The sequence below is a fragment of the Apteryx mantelli genome, chromosome 7, assembly GCF_036417845.1.
Source record: "Apteryx mantelli isolate bAptMan1 chromosome 7, bAptMan1.hap1, whole genome shotgun sequence".
Taxonomy (NCBI): Eukaryota; Metazoa; Chordata; class Aves; order Apterygiformes; family Apterygidae; genus Apteryx; species Apteryx mantelli.
The window spans coordinates 7,207,791-7,232,898 of NC_089984.1; the positions used below are offsets into that span (position 1 = coordinate 7,207,791).

A 25,108-nucleotide genomic window follows, 5' to 3' on the forward strand; every position below is an offset into this window, starting at 1 on the left:
ACTGTATCCCAGTGCCTTGCTCCTCAGATGAGTCACTCAAAACTTACTGGAGGTCCTGGTGGGCCTTGGGGTCCAGGGGGGCCTGATATCTAAAAAGCAATGTAAGAGAAGTCACTGTCATAACATGCCGCTCTCAGCAGGTGAGCTTTTCAGTGGGGAGGCAGGGCACAGGGTAGAGTTGAGTTCTGCCACACTTGGAAACCTCAACTGCATTAGCAGGTGGCAGCAATCCAGGACAGAGTAGCTGAGAAGCACCAGGAGGACTCTAGGGAGGGTTATGTGGCAGTTGCAGAGATTTGAGAGTAGGGAAAGCAGTGAAATTTGTTCAGAAAAAGGTCCACTTCCACTACTATAGCTGTTTCTACAAGGAAGCACAAGGTCAACAGCTAGCAGGCAGTAGTTTCAAAATATATGAAAGGGGGTGGCTTCACACAAAAAGAGAGTGTACTGTTAACCTGTGCAACTCCTTGCTGCAGGATGTTATAAAAATTAAGAGTTTGAGGAGAGAGTGGACAAAGTCATGAAAGTAAAACCCACTGAAAGTTACTGTATATTTAGATCCAGGCAAGCATGGTTCAGGAAATCCCTCCACCACAAATGCCCAGGGGAATATTTGTTATGCTGTCCACGTTCTTCTGTTCTTCTCTAGGCATTCATTTATCGATCACCATGAGCTAGATTACTCTTGTGTAATGGAAAAATGAGGGCATCAGGAGCTAAAGATGGTTGGCAACTCTGTCGCTGTACTCAGTGCAGGATGTGTATCATAAAAGGGTGGGAGGTGGCACTGCTGCCAAATCTTCCCCCTCTGGCTGCTGAGATTGCAGAAAGAAAATGCAAAAGGTGACCTACCGATTCTCCTGGATTTCCTTTGTCTCCACGCTCCCCACGTTCTCCCTTTTCTCCCTGCACACAACAGACCTTGTCACCACCAGCTGTGCTCTAGAGTCTCCCTCCATCAGGACCCATCTGTGAGCCACCCATATGTTGTGGAGCAGCGATTCCCCAAAGGAGGAGTGGCAACCCAGCATGTGTTTTGCAAACATAGCTTGAATGTGTCCCTCCTGCACCTCTACTTCGAGATGAGGCACCTGACAAAGAGTCAGGCTTCTGGGAGTGGTGTCTTGTGGCTGTGTAAGGGAAGGGCCATCCACCTCTGCCTGCCTCTCCCCAGCAGTAGCCTGGCCTGTCTCTGCTGTGCTACAGCCTTCAGCAGAGGGAACATGGCAAGCGGTAGCGTGACACTGCGAGCACTAGGCATCTCAGCTGGCTTAGCCATGCAGGCGCTGCAGGAGCCCAGCTCCTCCACAGAGCAACAGGAGCAGATGCCCAGCTTGCGTGCTGCATGCAGCTTGCAGAAGGAACCCTTGCCTGCTGCAGGAGACCTGAGCTGACAGATATTCAGTGACACCTAAGCACCTGACTAAGGCACTCCTGGATAGAGATCTGAGGCTCCTGAGACACTCAGTACTTTGGGAAATGTCCCCTTGTGTTTGCCCTACACTGTTTTCTCTTTGCCTGGTGTGAAAGTTCATTCTGTCTTTTTCACTCTTACTGTCAGTCCTGGAAGTCCAGTGGAACCTGGCAATCCTGATGGTCCTGGCATCCCTTGGTCACCTCGTTCTCCTTTCTCTCCAGTTGGGCCATCAAGACCCTATGGATCAAGAGAGATTTGTGTTTCTTGCAGGACTGTACCAGGCAGATGTAAGAGACGACACTAACAGAGCTGGGACAAGTTCAAACAGCCTTCTGACACCCAGGGAAATGCAGGGCTTCGCTCTTCTTGAGCCCAAATGGTCGCACATGCTAACACCTGGACAGCCGTTGGGGATGTGCCATTCCCCAGAGTGGAGGCAAGGGCACTGCTTTCCTGCTTCTAATTCCACTGCTATTCCACTGCTAACTGGTTATGCAGTTTGCTGGAGTCCATGCCAGAAATCGCTCCCTGATAGCTAGCTATGGTGACAGCAGAGTTTTATCCTAGTAACTGTGCAGAGATAGGCAGAAATTCATTCCATGAAACGCTCTCGGCTCGTGCTATACATGGCAATACAGAAGCTGTGACAGGCTGAAGCTGGCAGACCAGGCACTCTGCCCCAGTTAGTGGCAGGGATTTAAGCAGTTACCACGTGCAGTTGCCGTCCCAGGAGGGCATGCGTGCCTGTATCTCGGGCACCCTGCTCACAGCCTGGCCTGCTCGCTTACACTGCTGCTTCCCTTTAAATAAAAGGCCAGGCAGGGAGCTGAGGCAGCTGGGGAAGTGGCCCAGGGCCCAGCAGAGAGCAGGGCAGGCAGCTGGGGATACGAACTCCTAATGTCACCCCAGCAAGATGGGGCAACGCTCAACTGCCAGGGACCCGAGACCTCGCATCTACACTGGCACACATTATACACATCAGCAGTCACCTCGGAGGGGCTCCGAAGCACCTTGCCCACGCCCTGGACATACTCAGAGCACTGCTCCGAGCACTCTGATTTACTCACCGGTAAGCCAGCTTGTCCCGGCTCTCCTCTCTCCCCCTTTTCTCCTGAGGCACCAATGTGTCCTGGTTCTCCCTTCATTCCTGGCAGTCCGTCCTTTCCTGGCAGCCCGTGAGGGCCAGGGGGGCCCATTTCTCCTGGTTTGCCTCGTGGTCCCTAAGAGAGATCCACAAGACAGAAAGTGAGGCTTTTACAGGCAAGAATAAGGTTAGTCCTGCAGTTACTCCCTAGCCCAGAGCCTTCTTCACTGCCCAGTAATGTCATTTGAGGAGTCATGGGCAGGACAGTAGGTTTGTCCTGCTGTCCGAGCTGCTCCTTACAGGTTAGGACTTTGCTAAACCTTTAATACTCATTTTTGCAGAGCAAAAGTATTTTTTTCCCCTTATGGGAAAAGCAACTGTACAATGTCAGTTTAAAAAAAAAAAGAGAGAGAGAGAGAGAGAGAGAGAGAGATATCTTTACTCCAGACGAGATCACAGAAGGAAAGAATAATCCACAGAGACACCTTGTCTTACCTTCTCTCCATCATGGCCTGGAGGACCCGGCAAACCAATTTCACCCTGAAGCACAAAAATCATTATTTTGACACTTTGAAAGCAACTGTTCTGGCTGCCTCTGCTTGGTGTTGGGATGATGAGGGATGGGCATTACAGAAATAGTCAGCAAGGACTCTGACTTCCATAATTTATAGTCTCAGAAAGCAAGCGTGCAAAACACTGGTGAAACAGTGCATGTTGTGAGTTCATAAGAACTTCACCAGCCTTATTCATCCAGATGGGCAGTCAGGGCCTCAGCGCTAGAGTCTATGTTATAACCCCCAACTAACACAATCCTGCACCGAGATTAATTCCCATATGCAGCTTCTTAAAGGGGAAGGCGAGTAGAGAAATTCTGTGTGTGTGCACAGACTCTGCCTGGACTGCTCCTACTTCCCCCTTGTATATTCAAGTGCTAGGCTGAGCAAATACCTTCTGTCCTGGTGGCCCTGGAGGCCCAGCCACACCTGGGAGTCCTGGGGGTCCCTAAAAAAAGAAAAATTAATTTTCAGAATGTGACCACGACATCTATTATTTTCTTTTCTTTTTCACCTAAACAGCAGTGCGGCCTACCAAACAGTGCTGCTTATAACCACCTTGTCCTGACCCATCATCCTGCATTTTAGAGATCCAGCTTTTTTTTTCCAGCAAAGTGTCATACTGTTCTTAGAAATGAAAAGCAGGGTCACTGCTCCCCTTTTTTTGTCTCCAGGTAACTACTTTGCCATACACTTTCTCTTCATCTATTTTGTACAGGACTGTTACGTCAAGCTTATACTTATCGATGGTGAAAATGTGCCCTCACCTCCCTTCCCAGCAAGTGTCCACCAAGGGTTGCCAATATGAGCTTTTTTGCAAAGCATACAAGGCCTCCTCTTTCTTCACTTTGGTCACCCCCTCTTGCTCTTCCCTGCTGTCTGAACTGCACAATTTCTCTGCTTTAAGAGGTAATATAAGGGCCTGATTATTATTAAAATGCCAAGATCAGAAAGCAAGATGAGTTATTCCTTCAGCTGTCAGCATTGCCCCAGCACTAGCTCACAACAGCAAAAGGCAAATGCTTTAGTAGCACCAAAATTGTCAGGCCATCTGCCTAGGATGAACACCTGGCTACTTGTTCAAAACACAAAGCACACAGCTAAGGACTTACCATCAAGGCCAAAGTTCGTATTTCCTAAAAAGAGTTAAAAAAAAATTATCAAGAAAAAAAATGAAACAACCATCTGAAAACTAAGCTTTTCCCCAGAAATGGTAATTGTATTTGTTTTCCATTAATATAACACTGGTCAAAATGAACAAGGAGTCTACAAAATGAACAACTGTAGAACAGTCAAGTACTTTTCATTGCTGTTATTGCCAAGGAAGCAGAACTACATCACTCCAGGTTTCCTGCATCCCCTGGGAAATGGTAAAGCACCCAGCAGTCACTGCATGGGGCAGGAGGGCAGTTTCTCACCTGCAGAGCTTCACTGATGTTGCCATCATAGTCCATTATTTCATCCTTCCCAGGCTCTCCTTTGGGGCCCTGTAAAATATCAAATCTCCAGTCAGGGTTGAGGGATTGCCCTTCCCATGGGGTAATCCGAGAGCTGTGATTTACCAAAGAAAAGGGGCATTGGAGAGAGGCGCCAGTTCCACGTGTTTCCCATTTTTCATTCATTGACCGAAACTCTTCAAAACACGTATTATAAAGGAAGCACTAGGGAAACGTAGCCCAAAGAGCCCACATCGCCATGCCATGACTCAGAGTCGGCAGGTCTGGTGAGTACATGCTGAAGTCGAGGCCAGAATCCAGGAACTCGGCTGACTGCCGGATTTGGGCACAAACCAAACACCTGCCTGCTGCCCTTTACTGATATGCCAAAGGTCTGAATTCAGACTGGAGTGTCCAAACCAACCTCCTCCTATGAAGTCACCTGAGGTGGCTGCACTGCAGACCTAGCTACAGACAGCACCTTCTGATGAGGTTATGGAGTGCAGAAGCAGCCTGTCTCAAACTTGGGCATTGCCCAATCCAGCTATAAACACTTTAAAGATGGTGAAAACATCTGCCAAGACAGCTCAAGCCCAATCTACAAGACCATCATTGTGGTCCCACTATCCTTGGATCCCCTTTGAAGGGCCAAGACTCTTCAAGCCTTTGTGAAGGGGCACCTACCCGTGGGCCCATGGGTCCCCGCTCTCCAGGTGCACCAGGTTCCCCCTGTAAGAGTAAGAACATGCTGTTAGCAATGCCTATTACTTCACAAGCTTAAACCTCAGGAGCTGTTCCTCCGAAACAGCCTGTGGCTAGGTTGGTTCCTCCATCTTTTTAGTAACATAGGTACAGCTACTAAGGACAGCCAGTCTTCAAAACCAGTCCCTTTCTCTGCTTAACCTTCTGCTTTTCACCTGCTGCTTGCATCCTAAACTATTCAGTTTTAAAATGCTCCATTTCAGCTAAGTTTTCTGTGGGAACAATTTTGCAGCTACTGAACCACGAGATAGGACCCCCGCGGCGTTGGGTGGAAGCCCTCTGTACCTTTTCCCCCCGCGATCCTGCAGTGCCAGGCAGGCCAACATCACCAGCTTCTCCCTGAGAGAAAGAGAGAAAGGGGTGGGTTTGTATCATCACACAAAGAGGATGCAATTCCAGTGCTGGCTCCGTATTTCCAGAAGGAAGAACTGCACCAGCCCAAGTGTCCCTGCTGTGCCCCTGTCTCCTTGGGCAACCGGAATCTCCTGGTGTGACTTCACACCTGGTGTCCTCTGCTATCCAGCACTGAGGGCTTACTCAACATGAAGGAAAGCATCTGATTGTAAGTGTGCAGCCCAAACGGGGTTCTTCCCTGAGCACATCTGAGATGGGACCTCAGATTTGTGTTCTTGGTGTCCTTTGCCAAGGAGCAGGATTTTGGGGCTATTCCTTCTTGAGGAAGTAGAAGAAGGGGAGAGGAAGCTCTCCAAAGCTTTCAGAGTCCTGCCTCCCTGTGTCCACCCAGCCTCAGGTATTGCAAGGGGACTAGAGGCCATCATTAATTCTGAGAATGGTTTTCTCACAGAGCCTAGAGGGGACTTATTTGAACCCAAGGAGCGTATTTTCCTCCCAGAAGTGCAGTTCATAAATTTCCTCACCTTCAGCATCTCAAACAACAAACTAAAGCACCATGCAGTACCAGACATCCCTTCAGCAGGTATTTAGAGACAGGTGCAGATGAATGCAAGCTTTGCCCCTACACACCCTGTGCCAGGCGCAGTCCTTCACAACCCACCAGAAGGAAAACACTCACCTTTGGTCCGGGGGGCCCAGGCAAGCCTGGCAGGCCAGGTTCCCCTTTTCCTCCCTCCAAGGCATTCTCAGTATCGCCCTTCTCTCCCTGTTTGCAAGGAAGAACAAACCGTGCATCAGTTCAGTCTCTCCATCTCTGTAATTTCTCCAACTCTTGGCTTACAGAGACAGAGCAGGGCCCAAAACAAGGCTTATCAGTCCCCCCTCCCACCAACTGGCCTCTTAATAGCCCAGAAACATCTCTGTTCAGGGGCCACCAGCCGCGTGTCCAGGAGCCAGGCCAATACAGTTGTGTCCGGCGGCTCCACCTAGCAGCCCTGCCTGGGGTTCATACAGCTATCACTGATCATTTGGCTGCAGAGCCCAGCAGTGCAGCTCCTGAAAAGCCTTTCGCCTCCTCACACGTGGGTCTCGGAGCAGGAAGGAGGTTGAAATACCACATTACAGCTGAGGCTGTGCTTTCAAAGTGGGACTACTGAACGCCGTTCCCTGGTCACATTCCCAGGGCCATAGCCTCTCTCACTGCATGAAGGCAGGTCCAAGGGCACATGACTCCTCACAAAAGGCATACTTTGCGTGGCCCCCATCGTATCTCTGCGTGCGGTTTCCCATACCGGCGTTCAGCCGAGCTCTGCAGAACATGCTGCTGTACCCTCTGGTAGCGAGCTATAAATGCATGGGGAATGTCTCCATCCATGGGGGCGCTGGCAGGTGCACCTGCATCCCGGCTGCAGGGCTGCACCCAGCTAGCATAGGAGAGAAGGACACGGGATAAGAGTGGCCTGCACACCAGAGAAGGATACAAACCTTCGGGCCTGGGAGCCCAGGCAGCCCAGAGTCGCCAGCTCGGCCCTTCTCACCCTGTTGGCAAAACACAGACACAGTCAGGGGCTGACTCTGCAGGCTCTGTCCTGGAAGAGCAGCCAAAGGAAGAGAGTTGCTCCTGTTTTCAGACTTCTTTCCCTCCCCCTGAGGAGTTTAGTTTTAGCAGTAGTCAAGGGTTTCAAAATGGGCACCTGCATGCAGTACCTGCACAGGCAGGACAATGTTTTCTGTCACTTTGGATATCTCTACACATCACTTCCATTTCTTTCCAAAAGAAGCTGGGTGGGAAAGGGATCCAGAATCCCCCCATTGCATCTTCCTCACCACCCTGATCTGCTAAATCCTTTTCTTCTGCCAACCCTTGGTCATGAGCTCTCCTGCCTCCACATATCCAGAGAGAAGACTGTTGCCCAGGGTGGATTATTTTATTTGGAGTGCAGGACTTGCTCCACATTATGATGGAGTTCAGCTCTTTCCACAAAAATGGTCCCTTGCTTGAGCCCCAGTTCTCACAGCTGCTCAGTATGCTGAATGATGGCATTGCTTTGGCAAAGGTCTCACAACCACCATTCCCACACCTATCAAAGGGTGTTTCCTGCTCCTGTTACCTAACTCCAAATGCCAGGCTCATCATGCTCAAACCCCGCTCCCTCCCTCCCCCCCCCCCCCCCAAAAAAAAAACCCAATACGCAGTGTCTCAGTTAGCAGCCAAGCTCTGTGACACACAGCGGTGATGAAAAGCAGTAAAAACAGGAGCAAGGAAAATGACAACTGCAGATGATGGCGCAAGATCCCTGGTACGATGCCTGGAGAGCAAGGCCTGCAAGCTAAGCTGCACAAGGCACGCTGGAGTATGGAGAAGGTCACAGGGGAAGGAACAGTGCAGGGCATCCAGCACCCAGTGTTCACCTGGTGAAGTGACTTTGCCTAGTTCACCGTGACATTTGGATCATTCCTTGAATGCTGGGGCTCACTTAGTGACCCCTCTGGGAAATTAAGCTCTGTTCAGCCCATTCCATACAACTGCTAAACCCATGGTTTCCAGCTGCAGGGCCCCCTTTTGAGTCTGCATTTTGCCAGGGTAGAAGGTGATACCAGAGGCTTCTTTGTCACCATGAAGAGATGTTTCAAATGCAGTAACACACCACTGGAGAAAAGGTGCGCTCTTACCTGCAATCCGCATGTCCCCAAGACTAACAATTTGTACCAACTGCAAAGAGCAGTTCAAAACTTCTCACCCCCGGCAGGTACCTACACTCCCCAACAACAGCACACCAGCTCAGCATGGCTAGCAAAGGGAGTTCCTCTTGGGGCCACGATGCAGCCTGCATGGGGCTGTTCTCGTTTCTCAAGAGCACACCAACCTCAGAGCTCACAGGAACGCGTCTGACATGCAGGGGACTTGCATCGATGCTCTAAGAACAGACATGCACTGGTCGCTCCATGGAAGTTAATCAACAAGCAACAATCTTTGTTTTAGACCATTCTGAAGTGCAGTGATCCCTTCTTCCGAGGCAATTTGGCCTCCAGCCACCTCTAAGGCCCCCCTGCCCCCAACTTTCCTCCCCTGTCAGAGCATGCACGTTGCTACCATAAAACCAATACCTCTCTCCCTGGAAAGAAGGAAAAAGTTTGCAGGACCTTGTGTTCAAAATCAAAGTTTAGCCTTCAGAGTTTTTGTGAGGATATCTGAACCTGATCATCTCTAATCCTGTCCCAGGCCTCTGAATTCTGCACTTGGCCCTGCTCTGCTTTTGGTATACCTGCTCTTCATCCAAGGACTAGTTCAGTACAAATGCCTGTAAGGGTTACACAGGCCTAGGGTGGAGAAACAGCAGAAACTACTGAAAACATCCTGTGCTGCCTGATTGATGGTGGAAAGCAGCAGCTTTCTTGAGGAAGGAGGTCAGAATACTGGATCCCTGTTTTGAGTGTTATATCTGGAGTCAAAAGATACAGAACTGTCCTCGGGCATCCCCAGGACAAGACTACGTTGAGCGCTTCGTTCAAACATCTCACCGTGCCCTGTGTGCTGTCAGCCCACCCATCTCCAGCAAGCGGGAGCACACAAACACACTCCAACAGGGCAAGAGCCAGAAAAGGACACATAATCCCCTGCAAGCATGGCAACGCAATGCAACGCAACGCAAAGCGGGCTCCCGCTCTCAGGGAACACAGCACAGCAGTGCCAGGAAACCAAGCCCAAACACGCAGTGTCCTACCCGCTGCCCCCTTTTCCCTGGCAAACCTGGGGGGCCCATCCTCCCTGGGACTCCAGGCTCTCCCTTGGTCAGGAAGAAAAGAGATAGAGAAGACGTCTGTTACATGGCTGTGGTATGCTGTAACATAACCCAAAAAGTCTCAGACAAGAGGAGCCAGCTGTCCAGAAACCAAGCCGGCTGCCCAGCGCTGGAGAGTGACGGGGTATTTTTGTACTGTGCCTGCCACAGGAACTCAAACCAGGTCACGCTATGCTGAGACAGGGGCGACCACAGGACAGTCCATGTGGTGCATGATGGAAGAACAACCTCCCACCCAGTCCCTGCTGTAACATGGGACTCCGGTGGACACAGAAGTACTTGGAGGCAGAGGGGGTCAAGGGAAGGGGGAGAGGGAACATACTGCCAAGTGTTTTGTGCGTATTTTGTGTTGCAGGGAGAAAAGGAGGAAGGCTTTTGGAGGGTATTGCTGCTAGCACAGATACCAGAGCAAGACAAGGAACGAGGGACTCTGCAGCATTGCCCTTCTCTCACTTGGCATCTCTGAACGCTATTGGCCATTTTCCTTGTACTTGCAGCACTTGTTAGGGCCCGGATTTAGGTGCTGGGAAGTACAGGGCCATTCCTCGGCTCCCTCGGCCGCTCGGGGAGGAAAGGATCACCAATGGAACAGAAGTGCAGACTCAGAGCACCAATGCTTGCCAAGAGTACCTTTTCTCCTGGAGTCCCCGGCTCGCCCTGGTGAGGAAAAGATGGGAAAAAATGAGAGCAGGAAAAGAAAGTAGGTAACCTCCTAGAGCTATCAAAGAGGAGGAAAGCCTTCCTCTATGGAAGCCTTGGGCTTGTAAATAAGGGCATGAGAATGCTTTAAGCACATAGTAGGTCTTGCACATGGAGCTTGTTTTTCTTCATTAGCCAGCTCCTAGGCTGCTGTAAAATAACCCAGCAAGCCGCAAACAAGAGGCTTTTATGAATCTCCAAGTAACCACCTTGCAGTGTTTCAAGAGATGATTTACCAGGTAACAGGGAGCATAACAGGATAAGGCCCATCTGCTGGCTTTAAGGGATTTGCTTGCTCCCAGCTGGGTTTGCACAGGAGCAGAGCTACGTAAGGGGCCGTGTCAGTGTGCAACGACAGTGGTGCCAAGGAGGGAAACCCTCCCCACCAGCCCTGAAGTTAACTCTTCTTTCGGTCCTTTCCCCTGGCAGCCAGAGGGGATGGATCAGAACAGGTTTTGCTGTCGTTGCCCATCTTATCGGGCATCTCCGGCCCCCTCAGTGGCCATCCAGCTGCCCTTCCGCTCCCTTGCCACGGAGCATGGCGAGGGCAGAGCTCTGCTCAGCGGGGTGCGGAGGGAGACGGGGTCTGGCTCCTCTGCCAAAAGCAACGGCAGTCCTGATACCGCCCTTTAGTGGGAGCTGTCTGACCGCTTTCCCACGCCCCGTGCTCTCCCTCGCCTTCCTCCCCGCGCCGAAACGCGCCCTGCTGAAGGCACCGCGGAGGAGGAGAACTGACCTTCATCCCCGCAGTCGCCGTCCCGGGAGCGCCCTAGCAGAGAGGGGAAAGACAAGAACACCCGGTTGGAAAGGCAGCGGACACAGGCACGTGCTTTACCAGACACTATCAGCCCGGCGGAGCTATAAAGGTAAAACGCGCATCTTTTTCCCGTTCAAAACTCAGAAGAAGCGTTGTAACACCACACAGCACGCATCCTCCTTTCCTGTGCAGGTTGTTCGCCTGCAGCAGTGGCTCTGCTTTCCAGAAAGCTCAACCCAGGCAGGAAAACCAGATTTCCACCCCCCAGATTTAGTCCTGCCACTTACAGTGAAGCCAAGCCCAACAAACGGAACAGCACCAAATAACAGAAGAATGCAAGGACGCAGACTGAGGACCAAAAACCCAGGAGAGCGCTTGATCCCAGACACATTGGTTCAAGCATCCCGAGGAATGCCAGCTCATAACCCCAGGGCCTTGGTCTTGCTACTTCTCTCATTCTGTTTTTAATCACAGAAGACAAATCTTGCAGTCAAGTGTTTTCAGGAGAGCTCTGAAGCCAGCCGCCACAGGAGAAGGGGGGAAAAAAAACCCACACAAAACAAAACAACAACTTCCAAGCAGTGCAATTCGGGTGCAGCCAATTCTGCACAGCAGAGCAAGCCACCGCCACGAGACCAAGGAATCCAGCCTGCCCCTGCAATCCAAGACGAGTGCTTAGAGACCCCAGGAGACAGGTGCTCCTGTGGGGACAGCCACATTTCCCTCAATAGCAATGGTGCAAAAAGCAGATCTTCGGCATCAACCCTTTGCTCTGAAATCTCTGTACGCCCTGTGTTAGTATTAGTTAGGTCCTGATGAAGGGGTCCAGTTACAAAAGCAAATGTGAGGGGTAACAAGGGTCTAAGGAGAGGGGAGGAAGAGGTGAAATAGTGTTAGAAGGTGGGAAATGAGAGGGGTTGGGTTGTAGCACATGAGGCAGAGAGGAGTGGGAGCCAAGTTCAAAGTGAAAAGAGCTTGGAAAAGTTCAAACAAGGAGGAGTGGGGAGCTAGAGAGCAGCAGGATCATACCTCTCAGCTTTCTGAAACAGAAATCAGGGACAAAGCTAAAAAACACAAGGACAGAAGATGCAGATCAAGGATTCTATGCAATAAAAGGGGAAAAAAGCATTCCAGAACATTTCAGAGGTCAGTAGATTTTAGTGAATATGGGCTAGAGTCATGAAAGGAATTATGTGCAGAAGGTGGCTTGGGTTAGGCTTTCACAGTACATCTGGGATCCCTGTTCCTCACTCTTTGGCTTTAAAATGGCAGTGAATGCAGACGATGTTATTTTCTAGTATTCATTCTAAAACTGCAATGCACACGCATGTGAGTTGGCTCACGCGCACTGACCCTGACTCATTGTCGCGTTAGTCCAGGTTCACACTCGCATAACCCTACTGATTGCAACGGACTCTCACACACATCGCGCTGAAGTTCGCAGCAGTCTCAATTCACAAATTCACAAAATGCCAAAATGCCAATTCCCTAGAAACGTTGGTGATCGGCTGCTCTCACTAGCATAAAGCATTAGAGCCCAATGTCGCAAGGCAGCATCAGATGAGGCATGCCATTTGCACTAGCAAATAAATAGTTCTCTGCCCACCATCTCCATGATAAACTAGGCCCTACATTTTGCATTTTAGAAGCAGAAAGAATATTCAGCTGAGGAGAGTCACTGACGAACAAACACACACATAAATCCAGGTGATGCTTGTGCATCGGGGGAGTTGAGTGGTATGGGTGAGATCAGGCAGACAAACGTCACTCTGCTGCTTGCAAGGTACCTTAGTGCCATGTCTTCCCGGCAGCCCTGGCATGCCTCTCTCCCCCTGGAAGTGCAGCGAGAAACACAGAAAAGCAACAGATATGACGTGAGTCCTCCCAGGGCTCTGTGCGGAGGGCCAAAGGCACAAGGGTTAAGAAAGCCTCCTGGGTGAGATGGGGCACGACCCTGCTTCAACCTCATTTTTGCAGCACAGATCCCCCCCTAACCTCGGCTGTTCGCCATCAGTGGTACATTTTGAGTCTGTCCCCTACAGCAGGACAGGCCCTGTTGGAGAGCTGCAGCAAGTACCCGAGCAAAGTTCATCTTCCTTTGCAGGAGGTGGGTGCTCAACTGTGGTGGAAAACTCCATGGTAGATCTAAAAATCCAGGGAATTGCAAAGTTGCAGCTCTGCAAAGACCAGGACACATTCAGGATGTTCTAGACCTAACAGCAAGAAACATCCTTCATGGGACCGTGCTGGTTCATCTGACCAAGCAGAAGTGCACAAGTTTACAGCGACACTGAGCTGGGTGTCAGGATCACATCCAATATTTAGAAGATGAATTGAAAAGGCCTCTTTTCTGACAAGTTCATTGTAATAACAACACATAGCAACTACATGGTGCATTTTAGCCACCGAGCTCAACAAATTTTACAAAGACGACAAGTTCCAGTCAGGGAAAAGGCTGGCAAAGAGGAGAGATCATAAAATAGACAAGCAATGGAGCTGGAACAGAAAAACAGTTTTTACCCCCCGCAACCACATCCTGTGCTACAGTATTCCCTAAGATATAGGGGTCAGCGCTGCTCAGCCTCCAGGGACTGTAGGATGAACAAACATCTTTGGAAAAATGCAAAATCCAAGGCCTGCCTTGTGGAGTATTGTTACCATATTTTTCATTTCCAGCAACAAAAAAAATCCAGGCTATCTTTGGCCAGTCTGCTTAGCATTGTTATTCCAAGTTGCGTGTTTAGTCTTTGCTTGGAAGGCATGCATAACAGGAATACATGTGCTCCAGGAAAGGACATGCTGCAATTTGGATTATTGACTATATTTTGTAAAATACTGACCAATGCTATAATCTATATGGCCTAGGCAGAGCAGCTGCCTCCCACCCTATGCAGTGTGTGGTGCTTTCAGACACAAAAAAAAATAAAATAAAGTTAACAATTATGAATATTTTTAGCTAGAGAAGCAAGGACCACTCTGTCTCCCTTCATCCTTCCCAACGGCACTGTTTTTATTCTTAAAACAGACCAAGAAGGTAAAACTGATGCCTTCTGCTGTGAGGCACCCACAATGCTGCGGGAGTCTGGCTCCATAGAGCAGCTCTGTCTGAATAATTCCCCATCCCAGAGACTTGTTTGGAAGGACCTGCCTGAAGACCTATTTAATTTTTCAGCCCTGAAAAACCTTGGCAAGAAGGAGCAATTCTCACTGAAGTCAAGCAAGTTCCAGAGCAACCATGCTTCCCTTCCTCTTCCAGTGCTGGCCTCAGCTCACTGGCACAGACCCCATGGACACCAGTAGGGTCACATAGGCGTTCAAGCTAATTAGGGGGCAGGAGTAGCAAGGCTGCTACTGCACAGTTACCAGAGCAGAAAGAAATCCCAGAGCCAAAGCCAGAGGGTAAGCAGGAAGAACAACACTCCAGAACATCTTTGGACCTCTAAACATCTGAAAGCTGCCATGATACAGTAAGTACCCACCATGCTAATTACTTAAGGATCCCCCTGTGCCCTTTGGGCTTAGGAAATATCACACCAGGTGTCATAGCCAGGCAGCAGCAACTAGCCAAAGACAGCACTGGAATGGTGCAGCCAGACCAGGAGTTAGGAAGTTCCACCAAAAGCAGGCATGAGAGGCAAACCTCCCAGCTCAGGTCCCCATTAAGCTCCAGAAAGGTGGCCAGCAGCACCTCCCAGCTAACATGAGCTTCATACTGCTTTGGGAAATACCTCTGTGTTAGCCCCAGAAGCCCTAGAAGAGGTGGACAGCATCACTTCCCTCCAGCTCACAGCAAAAACACCCACTTTGGGTGAGCAGCTTTATATCCACTCAGTGCCAATCACAGCAGAGGGTGCCACATGCTGATCAGCTCATTAGCAGCAGTGAGGACTAGTTACAGGCTGCCAATTAAAACAGAGACCCTCTCCTTTTTTCTCCTTGCTGTGAAAGAGAGACCATGAGGAGGTTACTGAGCAAGTTTGTGGCCAGTTTCTGTATTGCTCTTTCCTCTGAGCACTAGGAAAAGCCAGGGAGATGTCCTAAGGACATCAGAAAAAAAAAAAAAAAAGGCAAGCAAATGTCAGGTCAACTGAATGTGATAGCTAGTCTTGGGGGGCAGGGAGTGAAATACTGATGTGAAAGACCCACCTGATGATGCTTACAAGTTGTCTAATGACTTTCATGAAACACAGGTGTAGGCCAATATGACCAAGTATAATGGTGGCCACAGGGGCCAAGAGGGGCTCTGCCACGTGCTGTATCCGTCACTGGGCTGAGAGAGGAGAGGAGGAGGAGGAGGAGGCTGTCAGACGAACAAAGGGTTTGTGTGACACCAGTAAGCCTCTTCAGCAAGGCAGGAGCTGAAATGCTCTTCGCTGCCAGCAAAAGCAGTGCTATGCTAAGCAAAATCCATCACAACAGCCAAACTGTGATTCAGCTGTAGTATTTGACCTGGGCTTCTCAAAATAAAGAGGGGGAAGAATCTAACCCATATAACCGGATCCAAAGGTGAAAACATTAAAAGCCTTCTGGAGTCTCAAATGACCATCCTAATAAGGAAGACAGCTAGAAATAAGCAGTCTCCAAGGACAGCAAACTCTTGAACCACGTGAATGTTCAGGAGCTGCTACCAGCCGACAACTGGCTGCTGATTCAGGGATATCTCTGCACTTTCATTTCAATTCCTCCGAGCAGAGAAGAAAGGCAGCAGAGAGAACAGTGACGCTGACAGTAACAAATGAAAGTCTGTGTACAGAGAAATAGGCTGCTTTGGGGCCGGAGGTGGTGGTCCTTTGGAGCTTGGATTATTATCACAAAAAGCGTGGCAGGATTCACCTCCAATTTTTACGAAATGGGACGAATGGTGGCTTGAGCATGTCTCCAGGGTCACACTGAGTCACTGCTCTCTAACACAGAACAGAGAAGGCTCACGTCTGTGGATGAGCACGTGGAGAAATGACCCCGAGACATCACCGGAAGGCTTGCAGACTTCCCCTTTGCCATAGCCCCAGTGCAAAGAGCAGGCAGACTTGCTGCAAGAGGAAGGGACTACCTTGTTCTCTCTGCTCAGCGCAGGCAGCCTTGCAATAGCAGATGCCAGTCCCTTCCCCCGTGTCTGCTTCTGTTAGCCTCCTAGAGTCACCCAGAAAATGGGAAGTGGAGTCTGTGAAGAACCTCTAGGATCTCCACAAAACACAGGGATGTGAACAGCTCAGCTGGAGCTGGCTAAGGAGATTAGAAGGCTTGGGAGGCTTTCTCAGATCCATTATCTCTTGCAGAGTGTTTGTTTTCATCTTGATTGCGAAGTGGGAATTTCAGTTTTAATTCCAGAAGATGAATCAAGGTCCGATTAGTCCTTGTACATGGGTGCAACCAGAGCAGATGTCTGCTTGCCACGAAACATGGGAATATAAGCAGGGGTGGAACAAAGCTTCTTCCAGCCTTTTCACTCACCTAGGTCCATATTCCAACTTCATTTTTCCAGTTCAGCTTAATGGGAGAGTATCCAGCTCTTAAGACAGCAGTAAATTTGTAGCTCCCCAAACGTATTGGTTCTGGGTGCAATTCTGCTTTTATTCACACTGGCACAAACCAGAAGCGAGTCCTTTGTACTTAATGGAGTTACCCTGACATGAAGATGAACACGGGGGAATATTTGGACTTTGCATGCACTGTACTATTTCTGAGGGAATACTGTTTTCTTGTAGGAAGTCAATTGCATGATATTCAGCTATTAACCCAGAGCCTACATCCCCCAAGAACATTTCTTTAAACTTGGTGTAACCCATCCCTGTTAAGTTCTGAAGGAGCCTTTTCTCCCTTCAAATAGTAATCCACCCAGATGGAAAAAATACAGAGTGTATATGCTGCACAATAAATAAGATGCATGCCACATACTAAATACTTGCAATACATATGTCACTGTTAATGCCTCTCAAAATATTACAGAACCAGTCTTTTCTCATGATGTTTAAAATGTACAGCATGACACAATATGCTCTGACTATCATGAACGCTTGCCAATGTTGTAATGTTTTAAGCACAGTCTACATTGAGTAATATATTTTAAGTATATGGGTACAGTAAATTTCAACCAAATAGATAACATCTGGGCATAAACCATATGAGCCTGTAAAAAGGATCCAGAAACAGAGACAGAAGAGCCTGGTGCCAAACCTCAGCCTGAGTTGCAGAGTTTGAGTGGATTTGATGCGTCAGCTAACCAGATTTTATGAGGAAACCCCAATCCATCCCATCAAATGGAGAGATGTTACAAATCATTAGCAAGCTTCATAGTCAGAGAAATGCCTTTGGTAAGAATCAAATTCCCCCGAACGGATAAAGGCTGCTTTTATTGCCCGAGTTTGGAGGGTCTGTTTGTGGTTAATCAGAGCACAGATGTGTACTCCATTAAATACCCCACGGCGCTGCCTCAGACCCAGCTTCCTCTTACAACCTATCAGTCTAAAGAGCGGTATCTCCCAGATGATCTACCGTGGTAGAAAGCCGTATTTATCATGCCTACCTTCATGCCTGGCTCCCCTTTTTCACCCTGCCCAGGGAAAAACAGAGAGAGAGGAAACACAGAGAGGAACAGTGAACATAAAGAGAAATCCAGAAGAGCAGAACAACCTTAACAGCAAGGGGCAAAGAGAAAGCAATTGCAGGAGGGAGCGTGCAATGAATGCAGCCCCCAGCCTCTGGAGAGGACGGCTCTTGACAACACGGAAACAGCCTGGACGCTGGCCGTAACCTGCCCCTTCCTGGGCACGCAGGGCGGTTTATATTGCCAGAGCGGATGCTGGAGGTTGCTAACGCTTCCTACGTGTTTTGGAGTGTAGACTAGCCAACCATCAAACCGCTCCGTGGACCAGAGTATCCGCGGTCTCCTAGCCTTAACTCTGGCCCCTTACACAGGAGCAAATCTTTCTGTTCACGTGGCTGATACCGGGTCTGGAGAAGCTGCCTCTGGCCCCAACCCTCCGTGTCCCCGTAGCGGGGCTGCAGGGCTGCGTGCCACTTATTTGCCCATGGGAGATGGCCACACTGACTCCGGCTTTGAGGGTTACCTTGGGGCCGGCAGCTCCGGGGAGGCCATGTGCACCAGGCAGGCCCGACTCGCCCGCCTCACCCTGAGGAAGAGAAGAACGGAAACAGAGGAAGAAGAAGCAAACACAGGGAGCAGCAAGAAAAGCGGGATACCTGCAAGGTCGGCAAGGACATGAGAGGGCTGTCCCCACGCACCAGCCTACCCTGCACGCCTCGCAAGGAGAGCAGCACCACTCGGCATCAAGCAAGATAGCCACAGTGCGAAACACATGGATCAAAGGTCCCACAAGCCTCGATTATATCGGAGCTAATGTCTTTGCTCGGCTCTTTGCTCAGCTCTTTTCCCTCTCCTGACCCCCTCAGCAGGGAGGATTCCCTCCCCTTCTTTCCTCCATCTCCTCCACCTTTCCCAGAGAAAGGTCACAGCCTCGGGCTCACTCCTCCGAGAACAGTGCAGACCCTTGGCTTGGCGGGTACATCAGCCGCACAAGTTGTCTCACGTAAGAAGAGCCCCCAGAAGAGGCCCTCGCAGGGACCCCTCGGCGCTCCTGCACGCTGAGAGCCACCCTCCCGGCGTGCACGGATCCGGATGGGCTCCCAACAGGAAAACCGACCGTTTGCTGGAGGAAGGGGCAATAAATTGCGTCTGTCTGCGGGAGTGGGCTGTTGTCCACGGGGGCTATAATTTCTGCTTCCTGACATCACAAAAGCTTCTCAGTTTATACAGAACTAATTAAAAAGCTCTCAGGTCCTGCCACTTTTCCCGCAGAGCGCCCATAAAGCAACGTGGAGATAACACGGGACGCAGGACTCCCGCCTGCTGGGAACGCGCGCCTCCCCCTTCTCTGACATCTCCTTAGCAGCATCTCCTCCTTCCCGCTTTGATCTCCCTCTGCGTCCTTCCCTGTCCCTCCTTCTGCCACCCCATTGCGCTCCCTGCCTTGGCTCGGCCCCACCGTGAATTAGCTGCTGCCACAGCCCTGGGGTAACACCAGCTCCTGGCGCTGAGCCTGTCGCAGGCCAGCTGTTTCCTGCTTTATTCCGGATGGCAATGCACGTCCGGGGGCTCGGCCCTCTCTGGAGGAGCCCGCAGCTCCGCGCCCATCGTCCTGCAAGGCACCAGCGCACCCGAATTCATCCGACAGCATTAGAGCTCCCCTCCTTACCTTCCTGCCGGGGTATCCCTGAACGCCAGGGTCTCCCTGCAAAGGGCAAAAAGGCACGTGAAAATGAGGCTCGGCCTGAGAAGGCCAAATATCTGCCCTTTCCCCGGGGGGAGATGCCAGGATAAGAGGGCGCCCCAAGGGGGAAAAGAAACCTTTTGCTCGGAGAGACTCAGCCCGCGGGTGGCTGCGACCTGCGGTGGACTGAACCCCAGCCGCTAGGTAGCTCACGCCGGCTCCTCTCCTCGCCCCAGCTAAACACCGCAAGCGACAACAAACGGCGGTGGGCGGCTGCAGCCAAGGAGCAACAGCACCAGCGACAACCCACCCCCCCCCACCCCCCCCCGGGGCTTTTTGGCATGTGAATAAATGGGAAACTGCGGCGGCGTTAACATTAGTATTGCAAAACGGGTTCCTGAAGCGCTGGTAAATGCTTTGAGAGCGGGGGAAGCCAATGAAGCTGTGTGTGCGGCAGGGCGTTTTGCAAGAGGGGCTGGCGAGGCACGCCGTGCTCCGTCGGGATGCGGCTCAGCCGCATCGCATCGCCCCGGCAAACCCCCCGAGTCAGCACGCAGGCTGCGCTAGACGTCCTTGTCAGGTGTTTGGCGAGGTGACCTCCTCCCCCCCCCCCAGCCCGCCTTCCTCCACCCCTCCAAATGTACGCGTTTCTCCGGCAGGTCCGTCACGTTTCATCCGTCAGAGCTTCCACCTCTCCGCTTAGCCTCGCCTTCCCCCCCCGCAGGAGGCCAGATGTCTCACCTTTGGTCCAGGAGGCCCAGGCGAGCCCTGCAGATAAAACAGATGCCGGAGTTGGCAGATGTAGAAAACACCGCGTGACCTGCGGGGTGGCGGGACATGTTGACTTGCTTTGGTCTGAAATGCCACTGGGCAGGGAGGATTTGCGCTGGTGAGCTCACGCACCCGCAGTCTGCTCCTCCCGTGGATAAATATTATTTTAACCCGTGCTCCTAAATAAACTCGGGCCCGTACCGCTGCAGCCCGCCGGGCCTCGTCTCAGCGAAGCTGCAGACCAAAGAGCTGCTTTGCCTCGTGCACTGTGCTCCAGAGCCTTTTCTGTTGCTCCCTTTTTTCTCGGGAAACTTGTTCCCAGCCCGCTGTGCAGCTCTGGAGTAAATCAGGGGGTTGCAGCTTTCTCTGACAAGCTAAATATACCCAACGGACAAACCGCTCGCGTTTTTAAGTAAGAACTAGCCAGGCGTAGCGTGAAGCGTAGCGGCTATGCGTATCCGTATACGCGGTGCTGCTAGCAGGCCTGAGACGGGCACTGAAACCCCCGGGAGACGGCGGCTGTCCCGGGGGAGGGGGGGGGGTGGCGTGCCACGTTCCCGCCCGGAGCGGAGCCGGTTGCCGGTACCCACCTTTCCGTCCCTGCCGGGCTTCCCAGGTTCGCCCGCTCTGCCCTGTTGCGAGAGAGAAAGAGAGAGGAGCGGCCCGTTAAGGCAGCTTCGCCCCGTCCCCCGCCGCCCGAGGGGACGTCCCGCCGGGCGCGGGCAGGACTTCCCAGGGGTGGCGGGGGTGCCTTTCGTTCCCGGGGCAGGTTTCCGCTTCCTCCCCACAGCGGCGGTGGCGGCGGCGGCGGCTGGGAGGGAAGGGGCCCGGCCGGCGTCGCACTCCCGCGCGCTCTCTTTGGTCGGACTTACGGGCGGCCCCGCCGGGCCCGGATGTCCTGCGGCTCCCTCGGGTCCAGCCGGTCCCGGTGGGCCGGGGGGCCCCGGAGGGCCTTGTATCCCCGCCTGTCCTTGCTCACCCTGCGGGCGGTCGAAACAAGGGGGTTATCCGCAGGCAGAGCGCGCCCCAGGCAGGTCAGCCCGGCCCAAGCAGAGGAGGCAGAAGCGAGTCGCGCGCGAGCGCCGGGAGAGGTTTCCAAGAGCGAGGCAGAGCGCGCGCGTGCGAGGGCGGCCGGGCGGCGGGAGCCAGCGCCGGGCGCTTCGCGGAGGCGAGTTACGTGACAGACACCAACACCTCACGGGCTTCCTGGTGCTTCCCAAGCGCTCGACGGCCACGGGGCGGGGGGGGGAGCGAAGCCTCCCGTGACCGTGCTGGCGCTTCCCGGCACAGCCACGGCGTCTCACCTCAGCCTGGTTTTCTTTTCCCCCCCCTACGCTCCGTCTGTTGGACAACGCTCCCTTGATTTTGCCAAGGACCAAAAGCAGAAACGCCACAAAAAAAAAAAAAAAACGAAAGAAAAAAATAACACGATCGTCACGGCATTTCTGGAGCTCGCCCAAAACAGGCCTGCGCGGAGCGGAGAGAGCCTGTTGCTGTGAGATCTGGCGAGCCAGCGCGTGCGAAGCCACCTGCCGCTCCGAGCCCTCGGAGCGAAGCCGTTTCAGCCGGTTCCTCCCCGGGCCCCTCGGTAGCCGCTCGGCGGCGGCGGCGGCTCCTCATGCCTCAGCAATGCGGTCTGGCCCCAAGGACCAAGGCTCGCGACCACGCGGCGCCGAGGAGACGGCGGGTTGGAAGCGCCCCGGCTAAATACCAGACGGCTGATCTGTAGCCGGTGAAGGCAGCGGGCGCCCGAGGCGCCGCGGCACCCGTGCGAAGCGGCTGGTCTCGCGCCGCTCCCTTCCCCTTCCTCTCCCCGGATACGACATCGTGGCCTCCTAGCACCAGCAGCCCGGGTTAAATTTGGAAAGCTCCTCTCCGCGGGTTCGCGGGAGGCTAGGAGTCGAGCCTGGTGGCTTCTCAGAAACAAACCAGCGGGTCCGCAGGAGAAACGGTTGGGTGTCCGCTGCACGAAATCTGTCCCCTGCGCGTGTTCCTAACACGTGTGTCGTTGATCTTGGCCGGCCTCAGTAAGACACGCAGATATGGGGAGTTTTGCTTTATTTAGAATGAGTGATGAAAATAATAATAATAAGCTGCAAATTTCATCCCTTTGCGGTGAGCTCTGTTTAAAGGAAAACTTCCAGCATGTGGGCAAGCCTCACGGAAAGCTCGGTAATACGCGGAGCTCCTGCCCTGCCTGCCTGCCCGTTCCCTGCGTGGAGGGGTTGGAAGGAGCTCACCCCAACCCCCGCGAGCGCTGCCTTTGCTTTGCTGCATCGGGCCGCGACGCTCGGGTTCAGCGAGAGCCCGTCCGCGCAGATCCCCGAGCACGCAAAGCGTCACCGCCACGTCGTTAACGCAGTCGGCAGAGAAAGACCCCCCTCAGACTGAACTGGGCTGCAAGCGGATGCAGTAAGCCGGGGGTCAGGCGGCATATTCATCAGGGGTCACTCTATATTTTTAGCCGTTAACTAGAGCTCCTTTTCAGGTCCGTTAGACACCAGCTAGTCGCCCAGATCGTTCCTCGGCCATGCGGTGCTCTTTCTGCCTCCTAGCGCAGGTCTCGGCGCGGCCCGCGCGCCTCCTGAGCCCTTGGGCGAAGCGCCCTTGCCAGCGTGCCGGGTAGCGGCAGCGCTCTGCTCTCCGAGGCGCTAGTGCTGACGTTTATTTTGCAGCCTCGCTTTTCTCTTTTTTTTAGTACTCATATGTCAGGCTCCTGGAGTCGTTCAGCGCTGGCCAACCTGTCGGGATGGATGGCACTTTCTCCCGCGCAGGGAACGAATATGGCAGTGGCAAAAGGCGTCACGTGCTTTTACCGCAAACGCCCTCAGGTGAAGTTAGCCTCTGCGGATGGAGGGGATTTGCAGCCCTGGCTGACGACAGGACGCAGGGCAGCTATTCAAGTTTCCCACTTCATCCTGGATACGAACGTCAGCTTTCAAAGCCTTCCCAAGGGGTCAGGCCTTGGCCTGGCTCTCCAGGCTGGCGCTTTGAAGGGCAACCGGTGCAAGCTGCGGGGCTTCGTGCGGCGTAAACACGGCATCGATAGAAACTGAATTGAGAGCTCCGGGTCCAGCGATCGGATCGGGAATTTTACATGGTCCCAGGCATGGAGCAGGCACCTTGCAGCAGAGGCCTGTATTGCGGAGTACAACCCCTTTTAGCATCCGTGCAGGCTTGCAGCGGGACATAGCCCAGCTCTTACCCGAGGGTGCCCGGGACACAGCTGTGGGGTAATTACAGGGGTTCGTCCACGCACGGGCAAGCTGATTTCAACTGATGAAATGAGGGAGCTCGGAGCGGGCTCGCTAAAGGCCCCAGGAACCCTGACTATGGACATGCTCATTCGCTAGCCGCACGTTCATAATCCAAGTTATGAATTTGTTTCCAAAGTAAATTAAACTAAGCATGAGTTATGGCCCTTGTAAACGCAAATAAATGTGTTTACACAAAGATCTAATGCAATTTAATGAATCCATTATAAGAGTTTATTTAAACACATTTTCCCAAGTGCCTCCAACTGTACTAGCCCTCAGAAGCGTGTGCCTACTCATTCGTCTCAGCTACTTTTCACAGACATTAGCCGCGTCTCAGCAAGAGGTTCCTAACCTCGTCTTGGGATTGAATACACAGGAACTGACTCCTTAAGGTAGGAGTCACTGCCTGCCTGTGGTCCTGAGAGCAGTTTCGTGGCCCGTTTCTTTTGGTTTAAAGAACTGCATTTCTATTCACCACATCAAAGATTTCCTCCAGTTCAAAGAAAACCCCTCAGCTCTGCCAGAGGCTTTTGGAAACCCCTCCGTCGGGGAAGGAGGAGAGGTAGCAAGCTGATTAATCACAAGCATCGGAGCAGGCGCACAAACAGGCAATGCGGAGGAGAGGTCTACCTGGAAAGTGCGTCGCTTTATGACCGGAGGTGGAGCCAGCCGCACTGAATTGAGGAGAGGCAACAGCTGAAGAAGACCAAACCGGAAGGTCACAGGGCAAAGGAGGCCGTTAGGACATCAAGAGGCAGAGAGCAGCCAGGGGAGAGAAAGAAAAGAGGGGAACAGAGAGATTGCGGTGAAAATGACCCCCCCACCCCCCGCCCCGGAGGCGCGAGAGCCGCGAGGGGGGCGCGGAGGGCGCTCGGCGCGGGTACCTGCGGGCAGACCTCCGAGCTCCCGCCGCTCGCCCGGCCCGGCCCGGCCCGGGCCCTGCCTTGCCGCCGCGCACAGCCGCCGCCTCTGCTCAGAAACAAACCTCCTCGGGGGGCTTTTGGCCCTCTGCTCCCTGCAGGCAGCACGTACTGCAAGGCATCTCCCCGCTGGGACCGTTTCCCTTAATTTCTCATCGTCAGATTTGGGGCGACTGTCAAAACCGTCATTTTCCCCTACTTTTCCTAGAGCAGTTTCCTATTTCTTTACCCTTTCCCTTGCAAGAAATACAGTGCATCTCCGGGCATCACCCTCCCGCAGGGTGCGGAGAGAAGCACCAGCGACGGGGCCAGCAGACGGTCCCCGGCTCGGTTTGTTTTGCAGGGCAGACACAGCCGTCGCGGCCGAGGGGAAGGACTAGGTCTTGGTGCCCCTGCGCGGGATGCTCCCATGGGAGCCTGCGCTTTGTGTTTAACAGTAACGCCGGGCTCTGGCCCCTTATAGCCAGGAATCCTCCCTTAGGGCACCCAGCTGACCTGGGCACGCAGAAAGCAGATGTACTAAAGCTCGGGAGCATTTGTTCATCCTCCTGCCGTATCCGATTTCCACTTGCATGCGTGCTGCTGTCGGCCTGGCACCACAGCGCCGGCCCCGGACCCAGGAATGCTCCCTTGGCCTGATCCGCTTCCCTGCTCCTATCAGTTTCCCACTGAGGCTGCTCTTGCTTTACACGGGTGCAGGGGAGAAGAGGAAGAGGCCTTCTGGGCAGAGGCGCACGGAAGTGCTCCCGTGCGCGGCGTTTCCCGGCAAGAGCTGCGGCCCCGGAACCGCGAGGCGTGCCCGCAGGTCTCCCGCGACAGCGGCCGCGTGCAACCCGGCAGCGCGCGCGCGCACCCGCGTGCGAGGCCCCTTCAGCGTCCGTCCCTGCGTGTGCGGCGAGAGCGAGGAGCCCGTCCTGTTGCAAAGGGAAGGGGCGACCCAATATTGCAGCACCGCCGCTCTGCGATCCGGCGGCTGTGTGCGGACCCCCTGACCCAGCCACGAGCTATGGCAATAAAGGCAGTGCTGGAAGAGCAGCCGGGCTGATTTTCCCTGAAGGAAGCCCTG

General features: G+C 52.9%; 1 protein-coding gene across 2 annotated transcripts in view; it reads right to left on the reverse strand.

Moving 5' to 3' along the window:
* COL13A1 (collagen type XIII alpha 1 chain) overlaps positions 1-25,108 on the reverse strand; it is a 52,344-nt gene that overhangs the window by 18,262 nt on the left and 8,974 nt on the right. Inside the window, exons 10-29 of one of the 2 annotated variants that reach the window (XM_067299733.1) lie at positions 23,753-23,818; positions 20,738-20,845; positions 20,456-20,497; positions 19,836-19,862; positions 19,080-19,115; positions 10,846-10,878; positions 10,041-10,067; positions 9,333-9,395; positions 7,093-7,146; positions 6,287-6,373; positions 5,539-5,592; positions 5,176-5,220; positions 4,474-4,542; positions 4,168-4,191; positions 3,450-3,503; positions 2,997-3,041; positions 2,485-2,637; positions 1,556-1,654; positions 853-906; positions 48-89 (exon numbers count right to left, since the gene is read on the reverse strand). In XM_067299733.1, coding sequence (XP_067155834.1) covers positions 48-89; positions 853-906; positions 1,556-1,654; positions 2,485-2,637; positions 2,997-3,041; positions 3,450-3,503; positions 4,168-4,191; positions 4,474-4,542; positions 5,176-5,220; positions 5,539-5,592; positions 6,287-6,373; positions 7,093-7,146; positions 9,333-9,395; positions 10,041-10,067; positions 10,846-10,878; positions 19,080-19,115; positions 19,836-19,862; positions 20,456-20,497; positions 20,738-20,845; positions 23,753-23,818 — 1,182 coding nt within the window. The remainder of the gene's footprint in view (positions 1-47; positions 90-852; positions 907-1,555; positions 1,655-2,484; positions 2,638-2,996; positions 3,042-3,449; positions 3,504-4,167; positions 4,192-4,473; positions 4,543-5,175; positions 5,221-5,538; positions 5,593-6,286; positions 6,374-7,092; positions 7,147-9,332; positions 9,396-10,040; positions 10,068-10,845; positions 10,879-19,079; positions 19,116-19,835; positions 19,863-20,455; positions 20,498-20,737; positions 20,846-23,752; positions 23,819-25,108) is intronic. The other variant, XM_067299734.1, reaches the window with a different exon arrangement.